The 17250-nt window shown below is 39.6% G+C and overlaps 2 protein-coding genes across 4 annotated transcripts in view; one reads left to right on the top strand and one right to left on the bottom strand.

Annotated features, from left to right (window-relative positions):
* Positions 1-341: 341 nt before the first annotated feature.
* LOC101475599 (uncharacterized) lies at positions 342-7507 on the bottom strand. Of its 3 annotated transcripts, none has more exons than XM_004564295.6 (10): positions 7170-7504; positions 6319-6615; positions 4462-4767; positions 3600-3710; positions 3296-3349; positions 1836-1871; positions 1718-1756; positions 1589-1621; positions 1458-1505; positions 342-493 (listed from the first exon to the last, which is right to left on the bottom strand). In XM_004564295.6, exons 1-10 carry the CDS (start codon positions 7255-7257, stop codon positions 432-434), a joined length of 1074 nt encoding a protein of 357 aa, XP_004564352.3. In that variant the 5' UTR covers positions 7258-7504; the 3' UTR covers positions 342-431. The 3 variants fall into 3 exon arrangements, with proteins under 3 accessions (XP_004564352.3, XP_014264563.3, XP_076741053.1); XM_014409077.4 differs by having other exon boundaries at positions 1718-1759; positions 7170-7502; XM_076884938.1 differs by lacking the exons at positions 342-493; positions 1458-1505; positions 1589-1621; positions 1718-1756; positions 1836-1871 and having other exon boundaries at positions 3307-3393; positions 7170-7507.
* Positions 7508-7528: 21 nt separating this feature from the next.
* klhl5 (kelch-like family member 5) overlaps positions 7529-17250 on the top strand; it is a 65182-nt gene continuing 55460 nt past the window's right edge. Inside the window, exon 1 of the mRNA XM_004564293.6 lies at positions 7529-7615. Within this exon, the coding sequence (XP_004564350.1) occupies positions 7614-7615 (2 nt within the window). The 5' untranslated portion in view covers positions 7529-7613. The remainder of the gene's footprint in view (positions 7616-17250) is intronic.

Genomic DNA, 17250 nt, shown 5'->3' with positions numbered 1-17250 from the left:
CTGAAGGATAAATATTTCTCTCCCTCTGCTTCTTCTTCAGTTTTAGAGATACATGGATGCTGGCAAGGAAAGCTATTAAGCAAACAAGATATTAGTCAGTGCTGTCAAAATGTTTTGGCTCCTTTCAGCTATAACCAGACGGGGTAAGGCTGTTTATCAGCCATGCATCTGACTCAGAATACAAAACAATTTAGTTCTTTCAGGGTGAAAAATGTTCGAGGGCCAATCCATTTATTTAACTTTTGATAGTTTAATAATGTGTAGAGACTGTCCTCTAATAAAGTGCTAACATAGACAAAGCTTCCGAGATGACATGCTGAAAATAAGTTCACAAGCACATGTAGGTGGTTCAGATATCTTTATTTTCACCATTAGTAATGCTGGTAAATGAGGCGGCTGTTTTCCTCCAGCTTCCTCCGGCTGCTCGCCTGTCATCGAGCAGGCTCATCTTTGATGGAGCTGACGGAGGGATGGCTGCGATGATGCAGAAAACCTAAAGACAACAGAAAAAAGGCACCAAGCGCACTGTTAGATGACATTTTAAAAGGGTTCTGATGTGTTGATACTCTGCAGTAATTGTCTACTGAGATGAATTTTTTGACGATTAACTCCGCCTGGAAGATTACGTTTTTGGAAGTGTGCATGCCGTTCTGTCTGTAAACACCATAACTCAAAAAGTTTTGAATGAATTCCGATAAAACTTTACGTTTTTTATTTAGAATGGAGTCGTGTTAACAATCCATTCAAAATTTGGCTCACATCAACCACAATCCTCAATGTCAAAATAATGATGTATAGGTCCAAAATTACCAAAAAGCCTTATAACTTAGAAACTATGATTCTTATAAGTGTTGTGTGTATTTTATAAGGTCAAACATCATAAAATGTCTTTTAACTTTACGACTGCCTTTGTTTGTATTGGCAACATTTAGGAAATGATACTGGTGTATGTGTATTCTAAATATCACATTATAATTTACATCCAAATATCACATCACATTTAACCTCTGACCTTATGTTTACGTTTTACGTAAAGAGAACAGCCTAATACAGCAAACAATTCAATGATAATTAGCTACACATTGGTATACTTTTTGTATTTATGCATTAAGTCCATCATATTTAAAGCTACACTTTGGAGTTTTTGAGCTCTCGTAGCACCATTCGCAGATTACCACACACGTATGAAAATGAAGGGCGATGTGGTTCCCAACCGTGCAGCAGTTTCAAATAACGTATCCAGCAATACGCTGGTAAGGACAGGACTAAAGGCCGACCCATAGCATCTAAAAACTAAACCGCATATAATTAATCAAACTTTGGTTGCATGAAGAGGCGCCAAGTTAAGTCTTGAATGCGTGCAAGAGTATCTGAAAGTCATCAACCAGCTATTGGTGGTCATAACCACCAACAGCTTTCTCTTTGAACCTGTACAATTGTTCCAGTAAAGACTTTACCAGTATAGCAGTGGTCAGCATTTCCATCCATCAACATTGATATGTCATCTGAAAAGTATACGTGAGGACAATCAGAACGTGTGTTTGTGATCTGACTCATTTTTCTAAAAGGTGCATGTGTGTGTACCTACTTTGACTGTCAACTTCTTTAATTGGTGAGAGCCCTATCCATTTTGGTAAAAAAAAGAAAAAGATTAACGTGGTGAAAGCAGTGAAACAACAGATCCATTAAATGATGCTGACTGATTAAAAGGACTGACCTGACCAGGTATGAAACCCGTATAAGTGGAGGTTTGTCCCTGCTGGACCAAAAAGAGTTTGTTAGAATCTCCAAGCCTGTTGACGCAGATGTAAATGCGTTTTTATTGAGCAGTTTACCTTCAGGAGGGCTGACTTCTGTTTCTTTGGCACCGTCTACATAAAAGAGTAGCATAAACATGTTGTAACTCTCATCTTCTGGAATACATTTTAGTTTACTTAGTATATTATTAATATATTATACTTCAGAGACAATACAGACTATTCACAGACCAGGATTTCTAAAAGTGACCATGTACTGAGCCAGCATATAAATGAAAACATAGATTAAATACACATTTAGTGTGTTTGTTCAGAGATCTAACACACTGGTTTTTGGTTGATAGTAAGCCATGGCTTATCATTTTTTTAACCATTACAGTGAAAGGTGGCATTTCTTGACACCAGATGTATTTGTTAACATTGAATGGCTGAGTCTTATGTTTATACACCATTTAATCATTAGTTATTAATAATCTCTGTCTCTCTTCCGGAGCGGCTTCCTGTCCTCACCCCTCACTGACTGTCGAAGACGACTGTCCCTCCCTGATACTTGGACTGCTAGAAGCTTCTTCCTGTTAAAAGGTAGTTTTTCCTTCCCATTGTCACCAAGCGCTTGCTCATAGGGGGCAGTCTGATTGTTGGGATTTTCTCTGTATTATCACAATATAAAGTGCCTTGAGGTGACTGTTGAGTTTGATGAATAGATTATGCTCCCTTGGTTTGGTTCTGCCTCTATATTTGGTGTTAAGTTATATATTGTGGGTGAATGAACTGTATGGTAGTGTATTCTGTCCTTGAGGGCTGCTTGAAATGTCACAGAGGGCTGTGTATTGGTACATGTGCACTGAGAAAATCCTAGTGGGGGTTGTAATTTGAGGCTTCCTGTGTTCCCTTGAGTCTGCCTCCTCTTAGTGTTCATGCCTCAGTGTAAGACACTCATTTCTTTGTCATTTCCTTTTTGGGTGTGGAAGTCAGTTTTTCATGAGTCTTGCTTCAGTTCGACTCTGATCTTGTCCCTCATTGGTTTCACCTTTGCTTAATTGTCATAGAAGGTTTTGTACAATATGACAAAACCAATCACTTCAGAATTTCTCATAATAATAATTGTTTTTTAAGTTCTCTGCACTGTGGTTGAAACTAGTCTAAAGCAGTGGCTCTGATAGCAATATGCGGCCAGGAGAAAAAGCTTGTCTTTCACCATAGAAGCAGGAAGTCTCACGTCACAGCGCTAAACATGACTTTTTGCACTTTTGCCTTGCACATTGTCAGTCACCTTTGGACAGACCACTGCTGCTGAACATGCTACATTTAAACATTTTTCTTGTGTTATAATTAGAGTTTGCTTTTTATCTTTGTGTGTAAATGGTTGTTGTTTTTTTCTTATGTGCACCTCAGTTTGCACGCTCAGTCTTGCCCTTCAGCAAAAGGTGAACTTGTTTAAAGTTGGATATTTTTAAGCACTCACAATATTGAAATCCAGTGAAGTACAAACGTATCTAGTGTACAGTAACTTCAGAATACACATTTTGCTGGCTTACCATTTAATTGCTGAGTAATTAAGTTGAAGCCATCAGGGTGCACCTTCGGCTTCCCTGGCAGAGGAAAAAAACATGTCTTAGGACGCCTGTTTCCACCACTGAAAAACAAAGCCAAGCCTTTTTTATATTCATAAGTCCAAACTTTCAACTCACTAATACAAACTCAAACTCAACTCAAAAACTCAAAGTTTTTCATTTTTAATTAGAAATTTAAAATAGTAACTCAAAATTTTGACTTTGTTTCTTCAGTTGTGGCATCATAAAACGAGTGATTTCTTTTGTTTGATTGTTTTTTGTCTCTTACTGCACAAACGCCTTTTCTTGTAGATTTGTCCGATCACACTCGTTACTATACTCAGCAACACCAAACACAGCAGAGCCAGCCAGACCACTCTGAGCGCACACTGCCACTCATCTGGAAAACAGAGGAACATTTTGGACAAAGCAGAGTCTGAAACAATTATGTATTATTTTCATTACTGACCTCTTTACCTAAAGAAAAAAAAATCCATCCCAGTCATTCCAGCACTAAAATTCATGCCATGTGAAAATAAAATACATGAAAATGTAGAGTGGATGAAGGAAGAAAAGAAGGAAGGATAAGAAGGCAAGAGACCGGCAAGGAAGGAGGACTGGAAAGAGATAAAAGACATAGAAGAGGCAATATAAATAATAAGAGGAAATGAACAAACAAGAACAAAGAAAGGGAAAAGCATAAATGGAAAGGTCTGGTGGAGGTGCTGCAGAAAAATTGGAAGGAAATGGATATCCAGCTTTCATTATGCACTTTGGAAAATATTACTTAATCAATGTCTTAAGCATGAGGGACTTTTGGAGAGCAGAGCAGAAAGAAAGAAATCAATACAGGCTTAGAGATACAGTAAATTAAGATGTACTGTAGTTTTGGAAAGTATGACTGATCATGTAGTACAGAGGAAGAGGGAGAAACAAAAAGTCAGGAGAAGAACTGAAGGAAATTTCTTCTATTAAAAAGAATGACTCCATTGTGGACTGAGAGAGTGGGCAGCTTGGAATGAAATGAAAACTGAGTGGCCAATTTCCTTGTCTCCTATTGTCTCCTCTTTCCTCTCCTTTCCATCTTACAGTGAAGCCACACTTGCCGCGTGGGGATCAAAGAAGCCCAGCTCCATCCGCCTGACACCAACCTTTCTGTGTCCGTTTCCATGGCAGCTTTTCCTTTGCTGTTGAATTCCAAACCGTTTGATTGGCGAACCAAAGGAGACAGCGGCTTTGATTGGGCGATTCAGAGTTGGGCAGGAAAGGAAGACAGCAGTAGAATGCCTTCCTCTGTCCTTCATCACCACCCTTATTTTCCTCCTCCTCCTCCTCCTCCTCCTCAGGTGGGTAGAGGTGTAAGGAACTGTGATTGCTGCGGCCGTACAAGGTGAGATTCAGGGTCTCTGCGTTGGGCAGATGAAGCTCGGCTGACACCTCCAGATGTGACTCGTAAGCTGTGGGTGAATAAATAGCATGAATGTATTGATTGGGGCGTAAAAGGCTTATATTGTCTGCTGAAGAAGGCATCGCAGCGCAAGAGTTAAATAACACCAGCCTGTGAACATGCTCACAGTGACGCTCACGTTAATATGCTCATATTTTAAAGCTTAATTAGATTCTTTAATTAGTGAAAGGCGATCAGTTCTCTCTGGAAGCGTTGCACCTCTGATGGTCTGCTGAACAACAGAAACACAAGATGAATTATGGCAAACTTCGTGACAGGTGTCCTCTGTACAGTTTTCATGAAGTTTTAGAGACTAAAAGCCTTTTCCTGTACAAGGCTATAAAAAAGTTTATTTTACATTGTAAATCTACCCTCAAGTGGCTGTTCAAGGAATTGCAGTTTTAAGACCTGGGATGCACCTTTCCACTACTAAGCTACTAGCTGTAAAACAGTACAACCTCTCACCCAAATATTGCTAAAGGTGCGAATCTCACAACTAACAGGTAGGAGCAAATACAAAAATATACACCAGACCAAACCAGAGGTATATTTCAGATTTGACAAGCTTCAGTTAGCATGTTAAATGCACTGAGAAATAGACTGAACAAATATGGCTTGCTTGGAAGAGTCCCAGGACAAACCCTCTTCTCTTTAAGAAACATGCAGCTTGGCTTTAGTTTGCAAAAATGCATCTGATCATGACTTCAGGAACAGTGACAGAAGAGACCAACGTGATGTTAGGCCATAATGCATATCAGCATATCACCTCATAACAGCTATGAAGCACAGTGGTGGAGGGGTGATGACTTGGGCTTCTTTTGCAGCCACAGGGCCGACACATCTTGCACTCAGTAAGTCAACACTGAACTCCTCTGTACACCAAAGTATTCTAGAGTGAAATGTGAGGCCATCTGCCTAACGGCTAAAGCTTGGTTCAGACTGCACACTACCACAGAATGGCTGCAAAACAAAAGGGTTAAGCTGTTGCAATCAAAGTCCAAACCTGAACATGACTGAAATCTTGTGGCAAGACCTTTAGAGAAATGTGCATAAATTAATGCTCGTAAGCCTCAATGAACTTAAATGGCATTTTAAAGTGTGTCCAGTGTGAGCGATTGATGAAGTCATACAGAAAACAACTGCTTCAAGTTATTGTCGCTAAACTACTGAATCATGGGATCTACTTACTTTTTCACAGGACTGCATAGAGTCCTCACTGTGACGGTAACCATAAAATGTCACTTTTAATAAACAATTAATTCGTTGTTAATTAGCTTAAACTTTTCAAATGTGATGGATCCTAGAGTCATGATTCACCTTGGAAGTCTTAAGAGCGTACACAGAGTATGCTAAGAGTCTAACTGAAGCATGCCCTGGACCACCTTTTCAAGCAGACCAGGGCACAGTTTACTTAACCGCACCCAGACGTGGCACTCAATAATCACACTAGCCAAACACACTAGACAGTACGGGTCAGATGCACTCAGCGGTGTGGACTTCAGGCAGTAGCAAGCTTTTCTAAACAGAAAGCAGATGTTGTTGAGTCTCTAGATGTGAATACCTGAAGTTGAGATATTTCTGTGTACTTCTGCCATTTCCATGTCTGTCTCACACATGAACCACCTCGCTTTTGGATCATCTCTGCCTCGCCTGACGTCTGAAGCCGAATCTGTTGTATTGCTTTGATCTTCTCGTATGCACGCTTGCTCCCATTTTTCCTGATCTGGAGTCTGAGATGGGTCACACATATGGCCTCTCTTAGCGTCATCATTTCCAGCCTTTCCATTTTCTCCCTCTTTCACCTGATTTCCTTGTTCGCAGGGTCGGTAGGGAAGGCAGAAGAAGTTCACTTTTGTTACTGCAAGGATAAAGAGAATGAACACGGCAAAATTCAGACTGATTTCTCAGCAGAAGCAGGCATAAAGAGGAAAAGCAGCAAAGAACGAGCTGTCAAGCTATAAATCATAGCAAGATCTCGAAATGGAAGCTGTTGCCTCCAGTTTGTATCTGACAGAAAGAGACAGATGAGGAAAGACACAGATGGAGAGACAAAAAAGAAAAACCACTGAAGGCAAAGACGGCAGGAGCACAAGGGTAAACCGAGATGCTCTCATAAAGAAACGTGTTTTCAAGGCAACACAATACGGAAACCTTTTCAAAAGGGCTGTCAGTCAGAGTTGTATGGAGCTATATTTGGGTCTGATTTATAATCTTAGACCGACACAGACAGGTCTTTCCACAGACAATGTGTGTAAAGAGGAAGCAAATCAAGCGAACGTTGTCTAAAGCTTTACTTTGATGCAAAGTTTGAACAAAAGGTGGATAACATTCTAACATTTACACAATACACACGCACACGCACACACACACAGAATGAACTAATGTGGATCTGAAGCTGTTTGTGTGACCAACCTTGGTAAAATGTGAAAAATTCCGGGAGGCAGATGATGAAGGCAAGAATCACGAGGAGAAGAAGTTTAGTAAGTGCTGCTCTTGCCATGGTTGTACCATAAGATCACGCACACACACACACGCGCGCGCTCAGGCACAGGTACTTGTTCACACTGGCACAGGCATGACTCGTGGCGCGTGGTGTCTTCTTCCCTCTCGAGTTTTCAGCAAACACATCCATTCACACTCGTGCCGCTGCCCATCAGAGAAGCCGTCGCTGGACTTTTTGATGTTCTCACGATAGAGTTCGTAATTTAAGAAGAGGCTGGCCGCAACATTTCAAAACACGTACACAAAGCGAGAAGCAACTTCCCTTCCTTTTACACTTCCTGTCATTTTCTGAGTAAGCGAGAAAGAGAGAGAAATGGAGCGCTGCACAGACAACAAAGAGTTTCAGTCAACAAAATGTAAGTACAAAGTGTGTTTCTGTTTGACTGTGGATGTGTGTGTGTGTGTGTGTGACCACTCATCCTCTCGTGAAAAAAGAGACAAACTTTATCGGACTATTTATGAATTCAGGTCCTGTGTAAACAGCAGGTTACAGACATATGATTATGTGTTGGATGTGTAGTCTCTTTGTAGAGGGAGAACTGCGTTTTACAAATGTTAAAAACAGAGTGAAAAAAAGGTCATTTAAAGGTGAATGATCTTTAAAAAGTGGGAAACAACAGTAACATGTGGTAACCTGCCTGTGTCACTGATTATTAAGATTAGGAATGAAACTTTACATGATCACAAACACACAACAAAACCCCCCGATCTCCACATGTGCAGCTTTCCTGCCTGTCGTTTATATAACAGTCATCTCATAATGCAGTCTTTGTTTGTCATCATGACAGACTTTTTGTCTTGTGATGCTTCTTCTCAATCACAGAGGAGTTTCTCATAATTTTCTACAGCAGGATTTTTAGATTATATCATATTATTGCCACCATTTCTCATAAAATGTGATATTTTCATTATCACAGATCACATATACACGGATGTGTTTTTTTTTTTTATAGATTTGGAAATACTAAGACATTAGTAGCCTGTAACCATTCTTTGATACAAAACTGTCTCATAATTGTCCTTATCTCAATCATGAGACTATCAGTAGTTTGTATTATACACATGGTTTTTATGCGATATAAAACATGAAGTTAAAACACATCAGTCACCGTGTAAACACACATCAAAGGGTTTGTAGTTTTTAAGAAAGGTTGTCATGACTACAATGTTTACAAATTATACAGTTACATTGTGTAATTGCTTGAGAACAAAATGTCATAAAAAAAAAAGTCAGTGGAAACCAAAATATTCAACCACTTTTCTTCAAATTAATTTTAAAAAGTCAAATACGTTAGAAGCCTTCTGATTGCACTTTATAATAATGTTACACTGTTAAGCATGAATCAGGTATTAACAAGTGCTTAATTCATCATTTATATACTATACTATTTTTAGAGCAGATTATTACAGTGTAGTCAAGAGAAGATTTCTTTTGATCATAGACTTTTGAGCATTATTGTATATTTTAAATAAACCACTAATTAGTTGTAAATATAAGATAAGTGTGAGAACATATCCACAGGTCTCTGCTGTGGCTTCACTCTTCAGTGATGTGGCTACATGTCTGGGAGCTGGAAGGTATTTTGGCTGCTTTTGAGGAGGAAATGACCTTTCTGCCTATCTTTTTATAGTTTAATCCACTCTGAAAGGAATATGTATTTTTCATTTTGTGCTGTCTCACTTCATCTCTGTTGGGGTTCGGTGTAGCTGAGATTTTACACTCGGGTTCCTTAGAGCCACTTATCTTTTCAACCCTGGGACTGGAACATACACAGACACACACGGAAAGAGGCTTAGACAAACACACACTCAAAACCACAAACACAGTGATGAGCTTGGCTGGCAGGTGTAGCCTTATCTCCACTCCACAGCGGCTTGCCTCTCTCAGGGCTCAGTCAGTAGCTTAGAGAGGGGGGCAGAAGCCAAAACTTAAAAAAAAATCACCTTCTTTCTTTTATGCACAATAAAAACAAAAGAAATGCTTTACATTCTGAGAATTCCTGAATATTTTGAGTGTTTAGCTAAAATGCATTTACCATCTGTGATTGTGTTTGTGTGTGAGGAGCTGTTGCTGTCGGCAAGTGTCAGGACCCTGCTGAGGTGTCCTTGAAAAATACCCTCGTAAATTATCCCTGTGGAAACAATGGGATTGTCCTGATTTCCAGAATTAATTACAGAAAATTTGTCTTTGTGCAAGTAAAACCTAATTTTAAAAAGGGCTAAAATATTTCAGTAAGCAGAGATCATTTGGGGAAAAGAATATCATTTCTTTAGATAGAGAAATTAATCAGTGCATTCAGTGATTAGACTGCCCCATCATCTCAGAATGGAATTCCAGCAGTGATGGGATTTAGGACAGGACCCCCCCTGGAGTCTAGACGCTGGTGATAGTGAAGATGAAGACTAAGACTTGGGTGGAGCTCTGAGTGAATTAGGCGAGGTGGACATGGGGAGGAGATGGATTGCACAAATGAGAGTATAAAAGGGAGAATGACAGACAGCACAGATTTAAACCATGCAGACGTAAGACTACATTAATCAGTATTGAGATTGACAGCATGGGAAGGTGGTAGCGATGTACAAAAGAGACCCCCTTTTACCTTCTGAACTGCTTTAATGTTTTGTGGTAGAGATTCAACATTCTTCAGAAAACATTTTTAACATGACAGCATCACACGCTGCGGATTCGTCTGTGGCACATCCGTGATGCCAGTCTCCTCTTCCGCCACGTCCCAAAGGTGCTCAGTGAGACTGAGGTCCGGTGACTGTGGAGTACAGTGAACTCATTGCCATGTTGAAGAAAGCAGTTTGAGATGATGTGAATTTTGTGACGAGGTGTGTTATCGTGCTGTAAGCACCCAGGTGACACCTGGTGTGGTCCTTTGCTGCCGTAGCCCGTCTGCTTCAAGGTCCAACATGTTGTGTGTTCAGAGATGGTCTTCTGCATATCTTGGTTGTAATAAGTGGTCATTTTATTTACTCTTGTCTTTCTCCTCTGAGCTCTGCATCAACAAGGCACTTTCAGCTGCCGCTCACTGGACATTTTCTCTTTTTCACACCAGTCTCTCTAAAACCTAGAGATGGTTGTGTGCGAAAACCTTGTATTCCTTTGTTTGCTTATTTGTTTGTTAATAAAAAAAAAATGTATATATACTCTATTAACAGCATGACTTTAATGGAAATGTCACTTTGCTGACGAGATGTCTGTAACTCTAATAAATAATAACTGGACACCCGCAGTTAAAATTAAACATTTCTGAGTTTATCACTTTAACACCTTCACACTAAAATGCTGTTCAGTGTTTGAGACTTTCGACAGTTTGTCACATATGTGCTAGTTTAAACCCTCAGATGTAAATAACACTCAGCCCACACATTTCAGTTCTGGTAAGGGGTCTATTTACTGACTGCAAGACAAAAATAAGGAGACATTAACATGTAGTTGGTTCACATTAAGGGCATTGCCTGCAATTGTAAACCAAACCATGCACATCTGGGGTATATTCAACTTACCTGAGGAATACCCACTAGCCTTTTGCAAATACATTTGCTTGAAAACTAGATGGATAGATCTCTAGATAGTGCCTTGTACAAACCTTTACAAAGTGAACAATATGTGTTGATAGTATTCAGTTTGGATGAACATGGATGAATCAGCTTTGGGTGAAGCATGGGTAGTTTAACACTACTAAATAAACATGAGGCTGTGAACCGTACTATGTTACTGAATAGTTTTGCATGTTAAAAAATGAACTCTAGCTTCGATTTTTAAATTTTCTAGCCTTCTTTTTAAATTTTAATCTTCCTCTGGAGAATGTGGATCTGTATTAACCTTGCAAACTGTCGAATAAAGGCAGCTGATTGGACCTTTTGCTCTGAGGTTGATTAGTTGGAAGCTGCAGCAGATGGACTTGCGCTTGCCATCTGACGAGAATTTACTTCACTTGGGACTCCAGCTGACTCACAAACCCAGAAAGTATAATTGAGGCTTTAGACATCATCGTGTTAACACTTTTCTGCTCTTTAGACCAGCTTATACAACTCACCTGATATAATGTAGTTAGAAAAGACCAAGGGCACTAAGAAAAGTATATAGTTTGAGCTTTTAATGGGTTGTAATGAACTCTGCAGCCTCCAGAGATCACAGGCAGAACTTTAGACGTTTAATCTTGTTTATAATAAACATGCACTTTGGAGTTTTTGGCTCATCTTCAAATCGTTTCTATTATGTATGTGTGCAATCAAACAGGTCATTTGTTGCACAGTGCTCTGTCTTGTTGCACGGTCTGTCACATATAGCTAACAGGACACATCTGTCACTTTTAGCGCTGCAGTCAGAGGCTGTAACGATGAACACACACGGCTGTGCAAATGCTGACCGGGCGAAAAGTGTGTCTGTGTGTGTGTGCGAGAGAGAGAGTGAAAAGACGGGTGCCCTTATAGCACTAAACACATCTTTGAGACTCAGTGATTTGCTGTATATATATATGAACATTAACCGTACACCCTGTCACATGTTTTGACAGTGTCAAAGGCGAGAATCGCTCGATAGGTACAGTGTACAGGCTATTTTTGGAGCTCTGCTTTAACAGAGAATCTGATGTGGAGAGTTCAGACTTGGAATATAATAGCGTGATGAGATTAGGGATTTAGGTATAAGCGATGTTATTTGAGAACAGGCTCCACTCGGCTGGCTCGGTGGTTATCTTACAGGCATTTGATGTAGGATACATGATCTTCTACATCATATCTGAACTTGACTCTGATTTTAATGGACACACTGATGTTTTTAGATAAGCAAAGGCATTATTACTGTCAGTGATTAGAGATTCTCTTTCACCCTGTACAACAGGAGGACAGCTTAAAGCTCATATGCTGTTTGATGTGCTCATGTGTATAAAAACTGTTTCTGATCTTAAGACAATACGTTACAGAAGAATTTATTTATTTATTTATTTTCTTTCTTCACTTATTTCTTTAGCAGGGAATCAAGGACACCTCAGCAGGGTCCTGACACTTGTTAAAATACATGAAAACGGCAGCTGCTAATTTTTATTCGTAGTTGGTAGGCGGGTCACAAAAAACTATGAAATAAATTTATCAGCCCACCACCCAGTGTTAGGTTTATGCCACAGCTGCCCTAAATTAACAATATTTATAATTACCAAAATCCTGTTTTTATGCTTCTAAATATATTTCTGTCATTTCCAGTTTTAAACAAGTTTTGTTTTTAGTTTTGTTATTTTATTTCATGCTTTAGTCCCTGGCTCAGCTTTTGTAGATTTTAGTTTTGATTGTAGTTTTTGTCGATCCCATCATCAGGGTTCCATAACCTCATAAATTGAGCATCAGTTCAATTAGATACAAATGACAATGTTTCTTTCAAAAGCAACATAATTAGTAGGATAGGTGATTGAAGTCTACTACTGTCACTACTTTTATTTTTAAAGGTGCTACGATTACATTTAGGGATGCTGAGCACCCCTAAAAAGGCTCTGAACTCACCTTTGTTTCAGGCTTTACAGGGTTAAGGATGCATGCTTGTCTTCTGAGATGTGCATTGTATGCATTGTATAGGTTCATGGCGAGCTGCACTAAAGTCCTCTCAGAAGTTTGATGAATGCCACTACGGCATCGTCACAGCTGTTCTTTGTTCTCTGATCTGACTGCATCATTTTTCTTTTGACATTTTTAAACGAGCATGGGTAAAGAAGCCATTTTCCTCTCTGGAAAAGAAGAGTGAGAATTATCTAATCTAATCTAAACTTGCTCAGCTCACGGTGCATGTTAGACTTTGCATCAGTCATAGAGCTAGGTAAAATTCAACATTTTAATGAGACAGGAAAAATGCCTCTCTCTGGATCCCCTCCTGTCAAAATTTACACATAGTTACTGTGTCAAGTTTCCATTGTTGCCTCTCATCTACCATCTGGCACCTCAGGAGAAAGAAGACTATCTCATTTCTATCACCTTTTTTAGCCATCCAAATGACACGAGCCCAGGGATGAAAATGACAGTCTGTCAGTCAGCTGCTCTGGTTCACACTAAAACATCTCAACATCTGTTAGGTTGATGGACATGAGCTTTTATTCTAACTTTGGTGACTGTTCCTTCATCATCTATGGTTAATAGAGAAATAAACAGCCACGCATTTTGATAAAGACGTGAGGGGTCATTCTGACATGAGGACAGGATGTTCTGTCTCCTAAATAACAGCTGCTGTTTGCAAATGTTCTCATGGTAAAACACAAAACTAAAATGGTGAACTGGATAAAACTGAACTAATATGCCTGAATCACACATATTTCCACTTTAAGGAGCTTGTGAATTTCCATTCACTGTTTTTGCTTGGTGGCCTGAAACATGTTTACAGTTATTTGGTGTGCAGCTGATGGATTTCCACATAACCAAAAGTTTAGTTACTGCAGGTATTCTGTCTATTTCAAGCATGTTCTATTAAAAGCATGAAGGCTTAACCGCAGCTAATGGATGAGGGTGTGCCGATTGTTTTGATGGTATTCAACCCAGTCACCGATGTGGTAAAATAAATAGATATATTTAAAGGGAGAGAAATAAGGGAGAAGTGGTGGGAAATGAGGTATGAGTCGTGAGCATGTTTTTCTATTAAAAACAGAGCAGGAGGAGGAGGATGGAGAAGAGGGAGGAGAGCATGGTGATTTAGAGCTGTGTCAGCAGGCGTCGCCTGGCTCTCCAGAGACGAAGACACTGTGAGGCTTTATGAGTCTTTACTGAGAAATTACGATGTTTCACAAAGAGATTATCACCATGAGTGAATCTTTAAAGGTGATGAAAGGTTCTAGTCCCGTCCTCCTTGAGCTGTAATCTGCCCAGCTGTCTGCCTGCCTGTCTTTCTGAATCACAGTTTTACAATGTTCATTTGTTCTCCGAATTCATGACCTTGAATCTTTTTTTCTCGCCTTACTCAGTCAGTACACTCTCCCCCTCTTTCGCTGTGTCCGCCAGGATTTCAAGGTTTTTAGAGGCACATGTGTTTGCGTGTTTGTGCATGGGCATGCGTATGTGTTGGGAGAGGCCATAATTTGCACTTTCAAAAGGATAGCACACCCACTAAAGTGGGCTAAAGTGGGGTGAATTTACAAGAAGCTCTTGAGCCGTGCTGGTGCAGCGTGTCTTTATGTTTCACCTCCTCCCTCCCTCTCGTCTCTCCTCTGCTGTAACCTTTCTGGTGAGAAAATGCCATGTCAATAAAAGCTTTTTAACATGAAGAAAAAATCAATGTGCTCCGATTGCACCTTTTTTTCAAGCGTGCCTCCCCAACAAATGGTCGGTTCTGCCGCAGCACACCAGCACGGCTGATGTATAAGAGCCAGGTAAAAAGGAAAATTCAAAGCGGATTTTTAATAACTGTGCGCTGTGAAGTGAGACTGAAAAAAACACGGGCTTTCTCCTCTTGTTTTACGTTGATATCAGAATCAGAATCAGAATCAGAATCAGAAACTTTATTGTCATTGTCATGAGAACAACGAAATTAAGAATGGTCCCCGATCATTGCATCATCCCTAGCAATATCAAAATATAAATAAAACAATAAAATTCAATAAATAAAATAGATAGAATACTTAAAATACTAATAAGATATGTGTTAACATGAACACTTTACAATGCTTTATTGGTCACAATCCATACCATCAACTTTTACTGTTCTGAGCAGATAAGCAGGATCAGAGGCAGGGCTGTGCAGTAAAAATGCACAGTTAAATGTATCATAAAAACAACGCAAACGCTATAAAATACATTAACATAAAGGCTCAATAAAATGCATCATATATTCACATCATTTAGTAAGAGCAGACAGTGATCGATGCCAATGTCTGTACTGCCTCTCCGGAGTGATATCTGCTATATTTCCACTTCACATCAGAGATAAAATAGATGCACTGCCCTTTATTCTAAAATATAAAGAATCTACTGCTGGATTTGATTCATCAGTCTTTATTCAGAGGCCTCTATTTTAAGTCCACTTGATCCAATTTTAAATGAACAAATAGGTATTTTCTGTACAGCCTTATTCACTCAAGAGACAGAGTGCATGAGTTAAAATTACAACAATATATCGCTGCAAAATAAAGAGTGCTTTGCTTGTAAGTTAAATAAGTGACATCACCATTTTTGTCTTTTATTTCTCATGAGGGTTGCCAGACATTGCCAGAGTGCCCTGCTGGCACAGAGTGGGAGGTTAGCTGTGTCATTTTTCTGCTGCCACGTCTCTAATAAAGGGATAAAAGTACACCATCAGCCATTTTATTAGGTACACCTTCCTAGCATGAGGTGTCAGAACTACTTTAATTCTTCATGGCATAGATTCTACAAGGTGCTGGAAAGATTCATCCAAGATTTTCATCCATAAATCGCAAAGTTTCTACAGATTTCTGCATATCCATGATGTTGTTCTATTGGTTAGAAATCCTGTGACTAAGCTGACCATCTGAGTACAGTGAACTCAGTGTCATGCTGAAACACCAGCTTGAGGTTCTTTGAATTTTGTAAGATGACATCTTATCCTGCTGGAAGCAGCAATCAGAAAATAGGTAGACTGTGGTCATAAAGGGATGGACACGGTCACCAACAATACTTGGGTATGTTGTGGTGTTTGAATAAGGCTCAGTTGGTACTAAGGGGCTCAAAGTGGGCCAAGAAAATATCTTTCACACCATTACATCACCAGCAGCCATATCTATTGATACAACGCAGAATGTATCCAAACATTCATGGTGTTTACATCAAATTCTGACCCTACCGTCTGAACGTTGCATTACATATCCAGACTCCTCTGCTGCGGAAGGTCATCTGCTTCAAGGCTTGACATGTGGTGTGTTCAAAGATGCTTTCCTGCTTATCTTAGTTGTAACAAGATGTTAATTAAGGCCGCCCCCTAGCAGTTACAAGCAGTCTTTTTCCCTCTGCCATTCCCCAGATATTTTCTCCTTTTCGGACCATAAATCCAGTTTTAGAAATGCTCAACTGGCCTCTCTGTCACCAGCAACAATGCCACATTCAAAGTCATTTAAATAATCTTTGTTTTTCATTGTGATGCTCAGTTTGAAGTTCAGCAGGTCAGCTTGACCATCTCTAGGTGGCCAAATGCATTGAATTTCTATCATGTGACTGGATTGATCAGATAGTTGTTGCATTAAAGAGTAGTTAACTAGGTGTACCTGATAAAATGTAAGTCTTCTTGATAAGTTAAAAACATAATTTCCAAATCTTGCCAACTTGTCAAAGACTGTTTTCTGACTTGTGGAAACAGATCTCGAACGAGCACCAGACCATGTCTGATAAATCACCTGAATCAAGGTGGGAAGTAATGTGGTGGTATTAGTGCGTGAGAACTATTGGATGAATCTCAGGTGTGATTTCTTGTCAGAGGTTTACTCCAAGTAATTTAAATTTGTTTAATGTTCCTTTTTTACCAAATATAACCCATTCTTTCATTGGCTTCACTGTCAAAACCAGACATTCAGAACTGTGTGTTGAGTGTATAAAACAGTCTAGACTACAGTGTGCATTGGTGATCTTTTTTAGATCTGTGTGTGTGTGTTTGTGTGTGTGTGTGTGTGTGTGTGTGTGTGTGTGTGTGTGTGTGTGTGTGTGTGTGTGTGTGTGTGTGTGTGTGTGTGTGTGTGTGTGTGTGTTATTTTTGCAGTGATGACCCTGCTATTTTCAGAGATCTTCAAATGTACCCTGATAGAAGAGCTCTCTAAAAGATGAGCACACAGCTCTCTCCCTCCTCTGACTGTTTTTTTTTTTTTTTCAATTGTCTGCATTTTCCGCAGCGTATTATTCCTACAATACAGCTCATACAGTGAAAATAAAACAAAACTTCATTCATTTAAACTTCAGACAAACATTAGCAGTGTAAATCTCATTTCCTTTTATTCGTGACTGAGAAGCAGCAGGCGGATGTTTATGGATACTGGCTGGTAGGGCTCACATTTCTGCCACATGATTT

Source organism: Maylandia zebra, linkage group LG6, assembly GCF_041146795.1.
Source record: "Maylandia zebra isolate NMK-2024a linkage group LG6, Mzebra_GT3a, whole genome shotgun sequence".
Lineage (NCBI taxonomy): Eukaryota > Metazoa > Chordata > Actinopteri > Cichliformes > Cichlidae > Maylandia > Maylandia zebra.
Note: the sequence above shows the minus strand (reverse complement) of the source record. Positions and strands in the feature narration are given on the sequence as shown.